Source organism: Symphalangus syndactylus, chromosome 13 (assembly GCF_028878055.3).
Source record: "Symphalangus syndactylus isolate Jambi chromosome 13, NHGRI_mSymSyn1-v2.1_pri, whole genome shotgun sequence".
Taxonomy (NCBI): domain Eukaryota; kingdom Metazoa; phylum Chordata; class Mammalia; order Primates; family Hylobatidae; genus Symphalangus; species Symphalangus syndactylus.
Window position 1 is genome coordinate 26,330,861 of NC_072435.2, and position 17,661 is coordinate 26,348,521.

At 41.6% G+C, this 17,661-nt stretch overlaps 1 protein-coding gene across 1 annotated transcript; it reads left to right on the plus strand.

Moving 5' to 3' along the window:
* Window positions 1-169: 169 nt before the first annotated feature.
* Window positions 170-16,864, plus strand: ZNF432 (zinc finger protein 432). Its single transcript, XM_055238886.2, is given in 6 exon segments — window positions 170-1,019; window positions 2,658-2,870; window positions 7,129-7,272; window positions 8,117-8,158; window positions 8,161-8,254; window positions 14,539-16,864. Coding segments are annotated over 5 exon segments (2,016 nt in total). The 5' UTR covers window positions 170-1,019; window positions 2,658-2,855; the 3' UTR covers window positions 16,260-16,864.
* The last annotated feature ends 797 nt before the right edge of the window (window positions 16,865-17,661 follow it).

Here is a 17,661-nt window from a genome sequence, read left to right on the forward strand (position 1 = left end):
GAGACGGGGTTTCACTGTGGTCTCGATCTCCTGACCTCGTGATCCGCTCGCCTCGGCCTCCCAAAGTGCTGGGATTACAAGCGTGAGCCACCGCGCCCGGCCTATTGTTGGCTTTAAAGATAGGAAGGCGTGGGGGCAAGGAAACTCTCTGAAGGAAATTCATCTGGCAACAACCTAAATAATTCTAGAAAAGGATTCTTTTCCAGAGTCAAGAACAGAGCCAGGTGGTTCTTCTCTTCTAAAGACATTTCCATGGGCCAGTTCCACCGCAAGCTTCCCAGAGAGCATATGTTCTGCCGTACGGACACCGAACTTCCCCTAAGATGGCCGCCCCCACCGTGCTCTCGCCTAACGGCTCTGGCTCGGTTACCTGCAACGCACCGTTCGCTTATTTTTTGTTCTAGTCCCGCTTGCTTCAGTTTTTATACAGCTTCTAAAACGCTTCGCATTTACAATAGTGATTGAGGTGCCCAGAGGTGACTTTAATTTTCCATTGAGCTGAGACGTCACAGCCATCATGACCGCTAAGAAGGGATGCCGCGGCTTTGTGGTAATAATGGGTTCTGGCCTTTGAGAAGTTTGCGCCGTTCACTATCCCCTGCAAGGAGAAGACCAACTTATTTCTGTTCCCTGTCTGTTCAGAGGACTTTACCCCCACACTGTGTCTGTCTGTGGGAACTCAAGCCTCTGATAAGCTCTCCATTTTCTGCCAGGGCTGAGGTGTCTGGAAATCCGACAGTTTAAGAGGCCCCTGTCCACTGCGTCTCGCGGCCGCTGTGCCTTCTGTACGTCACGTACTCAAAGATGGCCGCCCCCGGAGCGGCGAGGTGACGCCGGCGCGGACGCGTCTCCTCCTGAGGAAAAGCCGGAAGGCCGCATTCCGCTCTCCATGGAAACGCGGCTGACCCTCTCTGAAGGTTTAGAGGGGGAGGGAGTTGGGCGAGGGGCCCAGAAGTGGAAGAAGTTTAGGGAAGTAAGTTCAGCTTTTAAGAGGTCGCGGCCATTCCAAGGAGAGTCAGGTCAGTGTGTGGGTCAGGGCGTGGAAACGTGGTGGGAGGGAGCATTCTGAGAGCGTCTGCGTTGTTGGTGGCGCTATACGGTGGAGGTAGCGCGGCGGTTGGGGGAGGCGGGGGCGGGTGTTTCCTTTTGGAGGGGAGCTGATAGGAGTCCCTGGTGGGTGTCTGTGATAGGATATCTTTGGGGGTCCCTCATGGAGGCTCTGGTGGTCAGTGATTAAAGGCCGGAATAGATCAACGACCAAGAGTTCTGAGGTCAGGGATTGTGGTGCTCGCGGGTCACTCCCCAGTGGGGCTCAGTGATTGAGAATCGATGGGGTGGCTTTTGTCAACGAATGTGACTTCTGTTTCACATTCTGGATTAGTCTGAGGCTCAGTGATCGATGAATCATTAAGGGAAGCCAGTGTACGTGTGTATCTACTCCAGGTTTTCGTATTTTATCTGGCGGGATGGTAGTCTTTTGTGTAGAGACAAGTGAAAGCTGAAGTCTTTTCACAAGAGCCCTGGCTGGTTTTGTGTGTGTGTGTGTGTGTGTGTGTGTGTGTGTGTGTGTGTGTGTGTGTTGAGCTCAAACTTTGGCTGCTGGAACAGACTTGATGAACGTTAACATTTCCTAAAAGTTTCAGGTCCAAGTACCTCCTCCACGATGAGTTTTCTAATCCTCTGGCTTTCCACAACAACCCATGCTCTTGAACCTGCAGAAAATGAAAGTTTTTTGGGGGTGAAGGGGGGCGGATGAATAAGCTTTCTATTTAACGTTATGTTTTTTTTTTAATTACTGCGCACAAATTAACAAGAGCCTATTTTTATCCTTCCTCTTGCAAATGCACTGCATATTTTTATGGGTGTTTCAGGTTTTGTATGTTAGTATGTAAAGGCGGCTATTTTCCCAGTTTTTATATTTTTGAATTGTTTTCTAAATTTGTATTTATAACTCGTATTCCTTTTCTCTGTCTCCCTCTTTTTTTCTATGTGTTTCTTGTTCTTCATATTGAAGTGTGTATATAAACTTTTTTTTTTTTTTTTTTGAGATGGAGTCTTGCTCTTGTCGCCCAGGCTTGAGTGCAATGGCTGGGCTCACTGCAACCTTCGCCTCCTGCATTCAAGCCATTCTCCTGCCTCAGTCTCCGAGTAGCTGGGATTACAGGTGCCCGCCACCATGCCTGGCTAAGTTTTTGTATTTTTAGTAGAGACAGTGTTTCACCACGTTGACAAGGCTGATCTCGAACTCCTGACCTCAGGTGATCCGCCCACCTCGGCCTCCCAAGGTGCTAGGATTACAGGTGTGAGCCATCATGCCTGGCCGTATATAAACACTTTTAAATATATATAAAGACTTTTAAAGAGGTGTGAGGGTAACATTGTATAAAGGAAAAAATGTAGTTTCTCACCATCCATATGGACTCATTTAAAAAAACTGATATGAGAATTACCTACTGCTTAGGCATGATGCTGTGTGGATTCTCCTTTGTGACCTCCCCTTTCATCTTCATGTTACTTCCACACTTCACCGAAGAAAGGCATTTGGCCTACATTGAGGATCTTGTGTTTCATTGGTTTGAGAGAACCAAATAAAGAGACAAATATTCAGGGCCACACGTTAAGGTGAATGTACCCCCGAAAGTTGTTTTGCTCCTCAGTCCACAGGTCCTGGCTACCCTGGGAAGAGACAAGAAGTGAATGAAGAAAGAGGAAGATTCCAGGACCTAGATACGATTTCTGTGGACGCCCCTCACTGGTGATGGGTTTCTAACTAGAAATTTAAGGCAGATCCAGAGCAGACAAAGACAGAGTGACAGAGTATCCCAGGTGCTGGCCATTTCCCACAGCAGAAGAAAATGATCAATGCCCAGGTGACTTTTTCTGTATTTTATTCTCTCCTTTATTCCATAGTGGATTTGTAGAGACCTGTAAGAAATCATTTCAGAATCTAGAGAGAAATAAACTTTAAATCTAACTCCAACATCATGGCAAAGTAAGATCAGGCATATAGTGTTTATGTGATTCCTACAAAATGACTGATGTTGGAAAATAATGCCTGACTAGAAGATCCTTTCCATTACATTAGCTCTCAATTTGCATCTGATGTCTCTGACAGCCAGTACAAGAAAGTCATGCTAAGTTTTACAGTGACTGTGGGGAGAAGCAGACAGGTTCCTCAGGAGATCATTATTTCATGGCACTTAGATCTCAAGAAAAATTTGCTATTCTTCCCAGAGGTGATATGGTGAACAGTGTTTTGAACTAGTTTTCTAATAAAGGCAGAAGATTTCTTACTGCTGTTTATTGCAGGGTTCCTCAGAGACTCCTATGGAAATAGACCAGGCAAAGTCAGTGAACACAATTTTTTCAGGGGACGAAGGCAAGGCTACACACTCAAGTCTTGCGTGTCTGTGTGAGCTTATTTAGGAATAAAATCTAAGTGACCTAAGAAAATGGAAGGCGTGCATAGCTTCCATTTTCCTCAACAAGTGGCTGAACTGGCATTAACTGCAGATTTGGCATTAGGGAGTTGTCTGATAAGGTCTTGAGTCGTTGGGTGCCATGTTTGATAACTTCACCTGATCTCAGAATATACAGTATCCTTCTGCATTTTCACATCCAATTCTTTTGTATACTTTTATTGCTTTTATTTTTTGTAATTACATAAATTACTCATGGATTCCAAAGGGAAAAAATTCTTTTTTTTTTTTTTTTTTTTGGTTTTGGATTTTTGAGATGGAATCTCACTCTGTTGCCCAGGCTGGGGTGCAGTGGCGTGATCTTGGCTCACTGCAACCTCTGCATCCCTGGTTCAAGGGATTCTCCTGCCTCAGCTTCCCGAGTAGCTGGGATTACAGGTGTGCGCCTGCATGCCTGGCTAGTTTTTGTATTTTTAGTAAAGATGGGGTTTTGCCATGTTGGCCAGTCTGGTCTCGAACTGCTGACCTCAGGTGATCCACCCGCCTCGGTCTCCCAAAGTGCTGGGATTACAGGCGTGAGCCACTGCACCTGGCCCCACAGGGAAATAAATTCTGATTATGAAGTACATACTGGTTAAAAAAGTAAATTTCCGGGCCAGGTGCAGCGGCTCACGCCTGTAATCCCAGCACTTTGGGAGGCTGAGGCAGGCAGATCACCTGAGGTCAGGAGTTCAAGACTAGCCTGACCAACATGGAGAAAACTTATCTCTACTAAAAACACAAAATTAGCTGGGTGTGGTGGCGCATGCCTGTAATCCCAGCTACTCGGGAGACTGAGACAGGAGAATTGCTTGAACCCGGGAGCTGGAGGTTGTGGTGAGCCGAGATCGCGCCATTGCACTCCAACCTGGGCAACAAGAGCGAAACTCCGTCTCAAAAAAAAAGTAAAAGTAGATTCCCTCTTCATAACTTTCTTCCTAATCCTCTTATACTGCTTCAACAAATGTTTGGTAGCATGTACTTGCTGTCACTGAACTGTGTGCATCTCTGTATGTATGTGTATTTATGAATCTATGTGTTTTATGTATGTGTCCGCATATATAAACACATTTATTATGACTTCTTTTGCTTCAGTGAAATCACATTCCACCTGTTGGTCACCTTAGATCAAGCTTGTACAACCTGTGGCCTGTGGGCTGCATGCAGCTCAGGATAGCTTTGAATGTGGCCTAACACAAATTTGTAAATCTTCTTAAAACATAATGAGAATTTTTTGCATTTTTTTTCCAGCTATCGTTAGTGTTAGTGTATTTTATGCGTGGCCCAACGCATTTCTTCTTCCAGTGTGGCCCAGGGAAGCCAAAAGATTGGACACCCCTGCCTTAGATGGTATAGTTTTGGAATATAAAGGAATAATCACTGCAATTAATTGAAGAATATTGACTGTATAAAATTCCATTTGTCTAAAGTTATACATGAAAACATTGTTAAACTATGTAAAGTATTTAAATGAGTGCCTGCCACATAGAAACTGATACATGGAGGCCTTTGTGCCGTAAATCTTTGCCAATACTTAAAAATATGACATTATCAAATTATACAATTTTCAATGGTCCAATATTCTTTTGTCTTATTTTGCATTTTCCTCATCACAGTTGAGGTTGAAAGCCTTCCTGTGTATTTCTTGGCCAACTGGATTTTTTTCTCTTGTGAAATGCCTGACTTTATGATTTTTACATTAAAAAAACTTTTTTCTTACTGGCTAATGAGTTGCTTATATCTACTATATATTGATCTTTTGTTTATTGCAAAGTTTTTTAGCCTGTCATTTTTCTTTCAGCTTTATGATCTGTTTTTCAATGTAGAAATTAAATTTTTTTTCTCATAAAATTTGTCCCTATTTTTTTCCTTTATGGCTTTGAACATGAATATATTTCATATTTCCTTCTGCTTCCACAGGTTCTTTTGCTTACTGGTTAGGACTTTAAACAGGAAAAACTTATTTTTGAGTATGAAATTAGGTAGAAACCTAAGTTTTTGTTTTCAAACAGATTTATTTCTCGTGTGAAATAATTCCGAATGCGATAAGATCAGCAGCATTAAGAATTTGCAGACTCCACCAAGTCTGTTCTTTTCTTTGTGTATTAATCTCTGTGATTATATGGGGATAGATTATCCCATCAATTTGCACCTAGCTCTTTCCTGCCTCAAGATCCTACTACCATGTGATTATAAGTCATGTTGAGACAGGAGAGTGGCAGTTTAGTTGACAAGAGGGTCTCAATGTATTTTCCAGTGGCATTCAGGGCTAGGCCATACCATACAATTTGCCAATTGCCACAGAATCAAGACACTGAAGACACTATTCTGCACTTTTCTTGCTTCTTTTGTTTCTGTGGAAGTCAGTTGTTAGGACATTTTATTTTTCTTTTGATGGTAATGCATCTTTTCCTTCTATTAACAGTTGTTTGTATAATGTTATATGTGCATCTGATGTTCAGTAGTTTCAGTCTGATGTGTCTAGGTGCAGATTTTCTGCTTGGCTTTGTTGATTTATTAAATTTGAGTTATAGGATATTTAATCAGTTCTGAAAATTTCTCAGTCAGATATTTGGAAATTGCTTCTCTTATTTGAATATAATATTTCAAAAACTATGTATAGGCATATGTTAGGCCTCACTCTGTCTTCCATATTTAGTAAACTCTCCTTCATACTTTCTGTCACTTTGTATCTTTGCTTCATTTTTCAGTTATTTTAATTTTTTGAGATAGGATCTCACTCTGTCACCCAGGCTGGAATACAGTGGCATGATCACAGCTCACTGCAGCCTCAACTTCCCTGGGCTCCAGCGATCCTCCCACCTCACCCTCCCAAGTAGCTGGGATCACAGGCGTGTGCCACCGCACCTGGCTAATTTTTGTCTTTTTGGTAGAGATAGGATTTTACCATGTTTCCCAGGCTGGTCTTGAACTCCTGAGCTCAAGTTATCCACCTGCCTCAGCCTCCCAAAGTGCTGGGATTACAGGTGTGAGCCACCACACCTGGCCCTGTTATTTTTTTTACTGTGAATTCCAACTCACTAATTATCTCTTCAGTGTATTTAATATAACCTTTCTGTTAATAGACACACATACCTGTGACTGTATATGTATATATACATGTACATATATATATATATGTATGTGTTTATACATATATATTTAATATATGTTTCCAAGAATAAGTTTTCTCAATTTGGTTACTCTTTAATAGTTTCTCATGTTTTCTATACATTTCTATTTTTTAATCCATTTAGTAATTAAACATGAATGTAGTGTCCTGTGATTCTAGCATCTGAAGTCTCTCCATGTCTTATGCTAGTATTAGCTGGGAAGGCTTACAGTGAATGAAACAATTTATATCAGATATCTAGATGTCAGTAGCATATACTTCCTTGACTGGTCAATAGATACCAAAATTAAAATTTGTACATAAAACCTGTTTTTACTGAGAGGATTTGATATAAAACCTTAATTTTTGTTGAGCAAATGGGGCACTGTACAATTATAGAATACTTGGGGATTCTCTGTTAATATTAAAAAATACAATAGACTTATAGATGGATGCAGTCTATATGGTTAATGTGAGCGGGACAACTTCCCTTCACATTCTTTTCATGTCAGTAAAAGAGAAACACTTCCTATTAAGCAAGGCTCTGTTTTCTTACAGGAGTTGCTGACACTGGAGGATGTTACTGTGGAGTTCACCTGGGAGGAGTGGCAGCTCCTGGACCCTTTTCAGAAGGATTTGTACCGGGATGTGATGTTGGAGATCTACAGCAACCTGGTATCAATGGGTGAGGACAGCTGCTCTGTGTCACCTGGAGGGTGCCCAGTCTGTGGCCTTTGCTTTCTCAGTTGCTTACCCTTGGAAGTTACTGCAGTGCTCTGAATATAGATTTTTGGCACATCCTCTGACTTCTGATAAAAGGATATACAGTCACCCCTCAGTGTCCAAGAGGGATTGGTTTCACAACTTTCCATGCATATGAAATCCACAGACGCTCAAGTCTCATATAAAATGGCATTGTATTTGCATATAACCTACACACATTTCCTCCTGAATACTTCAAATCATCTCCAAATTATGCCTGATACTTAATACAATGTAAATGCTATGTACATAGTTGTTATACTATATGTTTTAATTTGTTTTTTATTGTTTTTTTTTCTTTAGAGACAGTGTTTCGGTCTTTCGCCCAGGCTGGAATGTAGTGGTGCCTTCATGGCTCGCTGCAGCCTTGAACTGGGTTCAAGTGTTCCTCCTGCCTCAGCCTCCTGAGGAACTATGCCTACAGGTGCAAACCACCATGCTTGGCTAATTTTTTTTTTTTTTGTACAGATGGAGTCTATGTTGCCCAGGCTGGTCTCCCACTCCTGGCTTCAAATGTTGGTTTCATGTCAGCCTCCCATAGTGCTTGGATTATAGGCAAGAGCCACTGCACTTTGTATTTTTTTATTGTATTTTTAATTGTATTTTTTTATTGTTTTTCTAAAAATATTTTCAATCCATGGTTGGTTGAATCCCTGGATGTGAAATTTTCAGATATTAAGGTCCGACTGTAATGTGCCCTTTCCTGAGAGAAAAACCTCTACTTTCAGATGTGAAAACTGTCTAGTTACTTAAATGTAACATTCTCTCACATTTCATACCCCAGCCCAATCCAGTGTGTCTGTCTTCTATCATTTCCCATAAACAGGTTATCAAGTCAGCAAACCAGATGCACTCTCCAAGTTGGAACGAGGAGAAGAACCATGGACAGTGGAAGATGAAAGGCACAGTCAAATCTGTCCAGGTACGTGAGAAGCAGCAAGTCATATTATAGTCAGTGAAAGAAGGCTGTGTGGGGTGTCTGAGGACACAGAAGCAGCGCCTACGTTAGGAATGGGAATCATTTTCCCTCCACAAAAAACCCTTCCCATCTTATTTTAAGGTTGCATTCTCTTTTAGTACCATAGATGTGTCCTGTCTGTGCTGGTGTTGTATTGAATGTCCTCTACCTATGGAGTTCTCTTCTTAAAAGTCTCTACTATTTTTGTTTACTGTTTACCTAGAAAGGACTGTTTTACGTCCTACATCAGTTCTAGTCCAAACCAGGTCATAACTTACGTCTGTCTCAGAGTACTTCCTTTGTACATTTGATTTCTGCTTTTCCTTTAGTTCATCTTAGACAGTAGCATTGTATTCATTTCCCTAATGTGTTTTTCCCATTATAGATTTGTTTTTTCAACAGCTTAGATAATTTACATACCATACAATTTTCCAATTTGAAGTTTATTTTTCAGTGCCTTTTAGTGTATGAACAGTTATGTAACTGTTCATAGTCAATTTTGGAAGATTTTCAAGGCATCACTTAAAAACAAAATTGTTTCCAAGCCCCCAGCCCTAGGCAATCACTAATCTACTTTCTTTTTCTTTTCTTTTCTTTTTCTTTTTTTTTTTGAGATGGAGTCTCACTCTGTCACCCAGGCCGGAGCGCAATGGTGTGATCTCAGCTCACTGCAACCTCCACCTCCTGGGTCCAAGCGATTCTCCTGCCTCAGGCTCCCAAGTAGCTGGGATTACAGGCGCGCACCATCATGCCCAGCTAATTTTTGTGTTTTTGTATAGAGATGAGGTTTCACCATGTTGGCCAGTTTGGTCTCGTACTCCTGACCTCGTGACCCACCTGCCTCGGCCTCCCAAAGTGCTGGGATTACAGGTGTGAGCCACCGTGCCTGGCCTCTACTTTTTATCTCTATAGATTTGCCTGTTCTGGACATTTTATATAAATAGAATCATGAAATATATGGTCTTTTGTGTCTGGCTTCTTTCATTTAGCATAATGTTTTTGAAATTCTTCCATTCTTTAGCATGTATCAGTGCTTCATTTCTTTTTATTGTTGAATAATATTCCATTGTATGGATATACCACATTTTATTTATCAATTCATCTATTGAATTAACATTTGGGTTGTTTCTACTTTTTGGCTTTTATGAATCATGCTGCTATGAACGTTCATGTACAACTTTTTCAGGAACATATGTTTTCATTTTTCTTGAGCCTTCACCTAGGATTAGAATTGCCAGGTCATTTGTAGTCCAGGAGGGGGTCCAAGTACAGTACTTCTGGTCCTCCTCTCACTGTGGACATTACATCTCTTCCCAGCCACAGTGTGTGACGATACAGAGTATTAACAACTAGGGAAGTTCACTTGAGCCTTTGGTGGCCAGAGTTTTGATTAGGTTTCAGTCACATACAGCCCACATGGCTGACTTTTAGTCTTCATCCTCTCCCAGAAGTAAGGCTAATACCTAGAGTGTCCAGTTTTTCCAAAGGCTGGAACTGATATGGCATGGGCCAAAGCCCCTATCATGAATCATATTGTTAAACTGTCCAGCGGCTAAAGCCACCAGGCAAACAAAGACACTCCTATGGGCCAGGACATTCCAGGGGCCTAGAGATCATTTCCTAATAGCTAAGAACAAATGCTAGATCTCTCTTTGGATGAGGTTAGAGCTAGATCCTCACTACACAGAAGATTACCATAAAAATTAACAATAAAGGGGTTAATTAAGGAATATAGAGAAAATAGAGCATATGGCAGGATAGTCAGAATTGCAGCAAGAGTATGATGTGCACAAGGCATATCTAGATTTTGAATTAGGAAGATGGTGACATGAATTAAGAATGAAGGCATGGGCCAGGTGCGGTGACTCACGCCTGTAATCCCAGCACTTTGGGAGGCCTAGGTGGGGGGATCACCTGAGGTTGGGCGTTTGAGACCAGCCTCACCAACATGAAGAAACCCCGTCTCTACTAAAAATACAAAATTAGCCGGGCATGGTGGCACATGCCTGTAATCCCAGCTACTCAGGAAGGCTGAGGCAGGAGAATCACTTGAACCCGGGAGGCAGAGGTTGTGGTGAGCCAAGATTGTGCCATTGCACTCCAGCCTGGGCAACAAGAGCGCAACTCCATCTCAAAAAAAAGAATGAAGGTATGAAATAGAAATTGTGCAAGGCCATGGGCCTGACTATCAAAAGACTGGCCTCACGTTGGCCAAATACAGGCCAGTGATAGAAGCTGCTTGTTGGAGAAATTGTGGAGCAGAAACATGGTAATATTCGTGGTAATGTAAACTTTTTTTTATCAAGATGACTTTTGATTGTATATATGAGTAATTGAGGTAGCATGGTTGAGGGTTGGTTAATTTTATATTTTTGTCTTTTCACAAAATATCTTGGTAGTCTGACCTTTCACTTGGATGACAGCAGTGTAGAAATAATAAGAAACAGCTAAATATCTTAAAAACTGAAGGTGAAGATCCACAACCTTTGTCTAGTTTATCCTTTAGTACAACTTAACTGATACTGAGACATAAATATAGCATTACTGAAGTAGATGCTATTGGTGGCAGATGAGGAAACAGTGTATCAGGGACACTGAAATGGGAAAAATTGGATATGACTTTTTTTTTTTTAGGCAGGGTCTCACTTTGTTGCTCAGGCTGGAGTGCAGTGGCATGATTTTGGCTCACTGCAGCCTCGACCTCCTGGGCTCAAGCAATCCTCCCACCTCAACATCCCAAGCAGCTGGAACTACAGGTGCACGTCACCATGCCTGGCTAATTTTTGTATTTTTTTGTAAAGATGATGTTTCACCATGTTGCCCAGGCTGGTCTGGAACTCCAGAGGTCAAGTGATCTGCCCACTTTGACCTCCTGAAGTGCTGGGATTACAGGCGTGAGCCACCATGCCTGGCCTTTTTCTACTGCAAGCAGAATGTGATTGAAGAAAGTGACAGTTTTCATATCCCATGCAGCAGCACATTTTCTTCTGAAGGTAACTACATGGTACACTGGCCAGTTGCAAAATTCCTTATCATTGTTTTACTGTTTCATAATTAATGGAACATATGATAACGCAACACAGCTAAACCAAAGGGTGGAGTGTTGACTATAGGAGTTGTTCATTAAACGTGATGGATGTTTTTGGAAAGTTAGATGGTAGTCTACAGATTGAAGAGGGGCAAATTTAGTAACAATGACCACACAAGAGTCTATCTCAGTTCAGTTAATTTCAACAGATGGAGATTTCCAATTCTTACTTGCCAGGTAACACGTATGTGAATGTATTTGTTCTATATATCTCAGTAAGCAGCCGGGCGCGGTGGCTCACGCTTGTAATCCCAGCACTTTGGGAGGCTGAAGCGGGCGGATCACCAGGTCAGGAGATCGAGACCACGGTGAAACCCCGTCTCTACTAAAAATACAAAAAATTAGCCGGGCGTGGTGGCGGGCGCCTGTAGTCCCAGCTACTCGGAGAGGCTGAGGCAGGAGAATGGCGTGAACCTGGGAGGCGGAAGTTGCAGTGAGCTGAGATTGCGCCACTGCACTCCAGCCTGGGCGACAGAGCAAGACTCCGTCTCAAAAAAAAAAAAAAAAAAAAAAAAAAAATTTATATATCTCAGTAAGCATATTTCCCTGATCTTTGTATTCACAGTTTGGTTCCTCTAACAGGGCTTAAATAATCCCAAAGCCAAATGTTGGAATGTCTAAAACCTTGGTTCTGTACTTTCATCTTTCATTCTACATGTCTTCTCAACATGGTATCCTGGCTCAGTACCTTGGCTCATACCTATAGTCCCAGCACTTTGAAGGGGTGGCCTGCCCCACCACACCTGTGGGTGCTTCTCATTAGGTGGGACGAAAGACTTGAGAAAAGGAATAAGACACAGAGACAAAGTGTAGAGAAGGAAAAGCGGGGCCCAGGGGACCGGTGCTGTGCTTACAGAGGACCCACACCGGCACCGGCCTCTGAGTTCCCTTAGTATTTATTCATAATTATCTTTTCTATCACCGGTGCTGTGCTTTGAGATGTATATGCGAACATCTCCATAAACCTTTTAGCAGTATTGCTCCAGCAAGCCCCACCTTATTCCTAAAGGCGGTTTTCACAATTATCTTTACCATCACCGGTGCTGTGCTTTGAGATGTTCCATCGCCCAGGGACGGGCAGAAGACAAATGTTTTTCTTTTCTCTAGATTTAAGAGAATGGTGATGACCTTTAACCATAAGCAGCCTTTAGGTACTTGTTTAACAAAGCACATTCTGCACCGCCCAAAATCCTTTTAATCTTAAGTCACCACAGCACATGTCTCTTGCAAGGACAAGGTTGGGGGTAGGGTCACAGATTAACAGCATCTCAAATACAGAACTAAATGGAGTCTCTTATGTCTACTTCCTTCTATATAGACACAGTAACAGGCTGATCTCTCTTTCTTTTCCCCACACACTTTGGGAAGCAGAGGTGGGCAGATCACTTGAGTCCAAGAGTTCAAGACCAGCTTGGGAAATATGGCAAGACTCCATCTCTACAAACAATACAAAAATCAATCAGGCATGGTTGCATGTGCCTGTAGTCCCGGCTACTCAGGAGGCTGAGGTGGGAGAATTGCTTGAGCCTGGGAGGTGGAGGTTGCAGTGATGCAAGATTGTGCCACTGCATGCCAGCCTGGGTGACAGTGAGACCCTGTCTCAAAAAAAAAAAAAAGTCATTCAGTCCTTTTTTCTCAAATAATATGTATGTATTGATTATTTCCATGCTGCCTTCTCCATTTATACCTCCAACCAGATTCTTTTTTTTTTTTTTTTTTTTTTTGAGACCAAGTCTCGCTGTCGCCCAGGCTGGAGTGCAGTGGCGCGATCTCGGCTCACTGCAAGCTCTGCCTCCCGGGTTCCCGCCATTCTCCTGCCTCAGCCTCTCCGAGTAGCTGGGACTACAGGCGCCGCCACCACGCCCGGCTAATTTTTTGTATTTTTTAGTAGAGACGGGGTTTCACCGTGGTCTCGATCTCCTGACCTCGTGATCCGCCCACCTCGTCCTCCCAAAGTGCTGGGATTACAAGCGTGAGCCACCGCGCCCGGCCTTCCAACCAGATTCTTGATGTCTGTGTTACATATTTGATAACCATTTCAAAGTGTATGTTTCACAGAGTATACTTTACATGTTCTGGACTGCAGTAATATTTGCCATCTCATTATCAGATGCCTTCATCTACCCAGTGGCTCAAGCCATATAGTTAGTAATCTTTGAGTCTTCACTTTCCTCACTCTCCCCATTGAATTCATCATTTAACCTTGTCTTTTCTTTATACAAATATATCCTGCTTTCCTTCAAATCTCATCATCTACACTGCTCCATCAAACCACACTTAACATCACCAACTCCCTTCTTTTTTTGTTCCTTCTTATTGTTTTTCCTAACTATAATTCAGCATCAGTGAAAAGAAGGCATATTTTGTATATCCCAAATGCCAGCAGAGTGCCTTGTCCATAGGAGTCATTCAACAAATACTAGTGGAGTGAATAAATACAACCCTGAGAATTGTGAATCAGTTGCCTTTTCCACCTTTGTGGTCTGGTGTCTCCCAACATTTTGTGGAATGGTGTTCCTCCAAGCCCTGTTGTTTGCTTGTAATAATGACTTGCTTGTATTTTACTATGTCCGCATGTTTTGCAAGGTCCTATTTAGAAAGCTGTCAAATCGATACAGATTGTCAACTGCCTCACCTTATTTGCACACAGACTGCTTTTACTTTTTGGTTTGTTTATATTATTATGTTTTTACCAAAGTGTATACATGAAGTTGCTTTTATACTATTATCTTAGTATTGTCATTAAATAGCCATATTTAAAACCACCTGGCCAGGTGTGGTAGCTCACGCCTGTAATCCCAGCACTTTGAGAGGCCGAGGTAGGGGGATCACTGGAGGTCAGGAGTTCAAGACCAGCCTGGCCAACATATTGAAACCCTGTCTCTACTAAAAATACAAAAATTAGCTGAGCATGATGGCACATGCCTGTAATCCCAGCTACTTGGGAGGCTGAGGCAGGAGAATTGCTTGAACCCAGGAGGCGGAGGTTGCAGTGAGCTGAGATCATACCACTGCACTCCAGCCTGGGTAACAGAGTGAGACTCTGTCTCAAAAAATAATAATAATAAACAAAATAAAACACCAAGCATTTTTTTTTCTAAGAAAACAGTTTTATCCCCAACAAGATTATAAAAGGATTCACTGTTCTCTTCTTTCCTAGAAAACAACAAAGTTGATGATCATCTGCAGGATCACTTGAAAAATCAAAGGATGCTGAAGAGTGTGGAACAATACCATGAACATAATGCATTTGGAAATACTGCCTCTCAAACCAAAAGCCTTTGTCTTTTCAGGGAAAATCATGATACATTTGAGTTATATATAAAAACTTTGAAATCAAATTTAAGTTTAGTCAGCCAGAACAAAAGCTGTGAAATTAAGAACTCTACTAAATTTAATGGAGATGGGAAATCATTTCTTCATGGTAACTATGAAGAACTTTATTCTGCAGCTAAATTCTCTGTAAGTACAAAATCCAATAGCACTAAATCCCAAGTCAGTAAGCATCAGAGAACTCATGAAATAGAAAAAAACCACATATGCAGTGAATGTGGGAAAGCATTTGTCAAGAAGTCTCAGCTCACTGATCATGAGAGAGTTCATACAGGAGAAAAACCTTATGGATGTACTTTGTGTGCAAAAGTGTTCTCCAGAAAGTCCAGGCTAAATGAACATCAAAGAATTCATAAAAGAGAGAAATCTTTTATATGCAGTGAATGTGGAAAAGTCTTCACCATGAAGAGCCGTCTGATTGAACATCAGCGAACTCATACTGGAGAGAAACCCTACATATGCAATGAATGTGGAAAAGGCTTCCCAGGCAAGCGTAATCTCATTGTACATCAGCGAAATCATACTGGAGAGAAATCTTATGTATGTAGTGAATGTGGAAAAGGCTTCACTGGAAAGAGCATGCTTATCATACATCAGCGAACTCATACAGGAGAGAAGCCCTATATCTGTAGTGAATGTGGGAAAGGCTTCACCACAAAGCACTATGTCATCATACATCAACGAAATCATACAGGAGAGAAACCATATATATGCAATGAATGTGGGAAAGGCTTCACCATGAAGAGCCGTATGATCGAACATCAACGAACTCATACAGGAGAGAAACCCTACGTATGCAACGAATGTGGAAAAGGCTTTCCCAGGAAGAGTAATCTCATTGTACATCAGAGAAATCATACAGTAGAGAAGTCATATCTATGTAGTGAATGTGGCAAAGGTTTTACTGTGAAAAGCATGCTCATCATACATCAGCGAACTCATACTGGAGAGAAGCCCTACATATGCAGTGAATGTGGGAAAGGCTTCCCCTTGAAGAGTCGGCTGATTGTACATCAGCGAACTCATACTGGAGAGAAACCTTACAGGTGCAGTGAATGTGGGAAAGGTTTCATTGTGAATAGTGGACTGATGTTACATCAGCGAACTCATACTGGAGAGAAACCGTACATATGCAATGAATGTGGAAAAGGTTTTGCCTTTAAGAGCAATCTTGTTGTACACCAGCGAACTCATACTGGAGAGAAACCCTTTATGTGCAGTGAATGTGGAAAAGGCTTCACTATGAAACGCTATCTCATTGTACATCAGCAAATTCATACAGAAGAGAAATCTTGTATATGTAGTGAATGTGGAAGAGGCTTTGCCAAGGAAACTGAGCTTGCTTTACATAAGCAAATTCATACTGGAGAAAAACCTTATGGATGCAATGAATGTGGTAAAGGCTTCACTATGAAGAGCCGTCTAATTGTTCATCAACGAACTCATACAGGAGAGAAACCCTTTGTATGCAGTGAATGTAGAAAAGCCTTCTCCTCAAAGAGAAATCTCATTGTACATCAGCGAACTCATAATGGAAACAAACTCTAACAATGCAATGGACGTGGTCATGCCCTTGGGAAGAAAATCTGTCTTGTACAACATCAGAGATTTCACGGTATAGATTTTCTACATGTGTACTGAGTATGAAAAATCATATTTCAAAATCCAGTGTTATTCACTAGGATGAATGCTATCAATGTCAGAAAGGCTTCAATATGAATTCAGGCTCTGAATTCTTTGATGTACCAATGTATAGAAAATAACTCATCTGAGAGAGATTCTGTGGACTGGGGGTAACCTTTCATTTGTCAACCTTCATTAAAACTATGACAACGTCCACATGACAAATGTGTAAGGTACATAGTCCTTTTGCAGAGAATCTGAACTGATTACATACAAACAAATTCATGCAGAGAGAAAACCATGTTAGTAATATGAACTGATTAAACAGCAGCGTGCTCCTAGCATACATGCATATAGGCAGTGTAGAGCAGCCTGTTGCTAGATTTTCACCCTTGGAAGATAATGCAGTTTGCAGGAGTGAATTTTAATGACTGCAGAGAATGCAATAGTGCCTTCAGTGATTAATTACCTCATATTGTATGTCACAATAAATATGTAGGAAATAAACTTGATATATCCAATGCAGAAAAGTCTTGAAAATTTTCTAAGTAACTATGTCTTGAAAAGTATTTACTGAGATAAATCTTACAAAGGGGGAGGCTAGGAAAGCCTTCTATGGGAAGAAAGACCTTATCTCTTCAGTGATCATAATAGATCATCAATGAACTTACACATACTAGCAGCATTATCACGGGAAAGCCTTTGCCCAGAAATAAAACCTTAACAGTTGGCAGATATATTTCATATTGGAGAAAAAGTTTTAGATGGCAGTGAATACAGTAGGATTTCAGTGATACATGCTGCCTCATCATCATTACTTCATACAGAAATAAAACTTATATGAAGAGTAACTTTACAAAGGATCAGGAAATTCATGAAGTAAAAAAGTCTCATGATACATAATGCCGGGCACGGTGGCTTGCGCCTGTAATCCCAGCACTTTGGGAGGCCAAGGTGGGTGGATCACTTGAGGTCGGGAGTTTGAGACCAGCCTGACCAACATGGTGAAACCCCCTCGCTACTAAAAATACAAAATTAGCCGGGCGTGGTGGCTCATGCCTGTAGTCCCAGCTACTCTGGAGGCTAAGCCGGAGAATCACTTGAATCTGGGAGGCAGAGGTTGCAGTGAGCCAAGATTGCGCCATTGCATTCCAGCCTGGGCAACAAGAGCAAAACTCTGCCTCAAAAAAAAAAAAAAAAAAACATATTTGAGGACTTTCTGTCACAAATCTAAACTCATGATACACTTGATATCTATTCTAGGACAGCATACCTTCCATCATATTATCAGTGATTCCATAATTGTAAAGCGGGCTATTCTTATCAC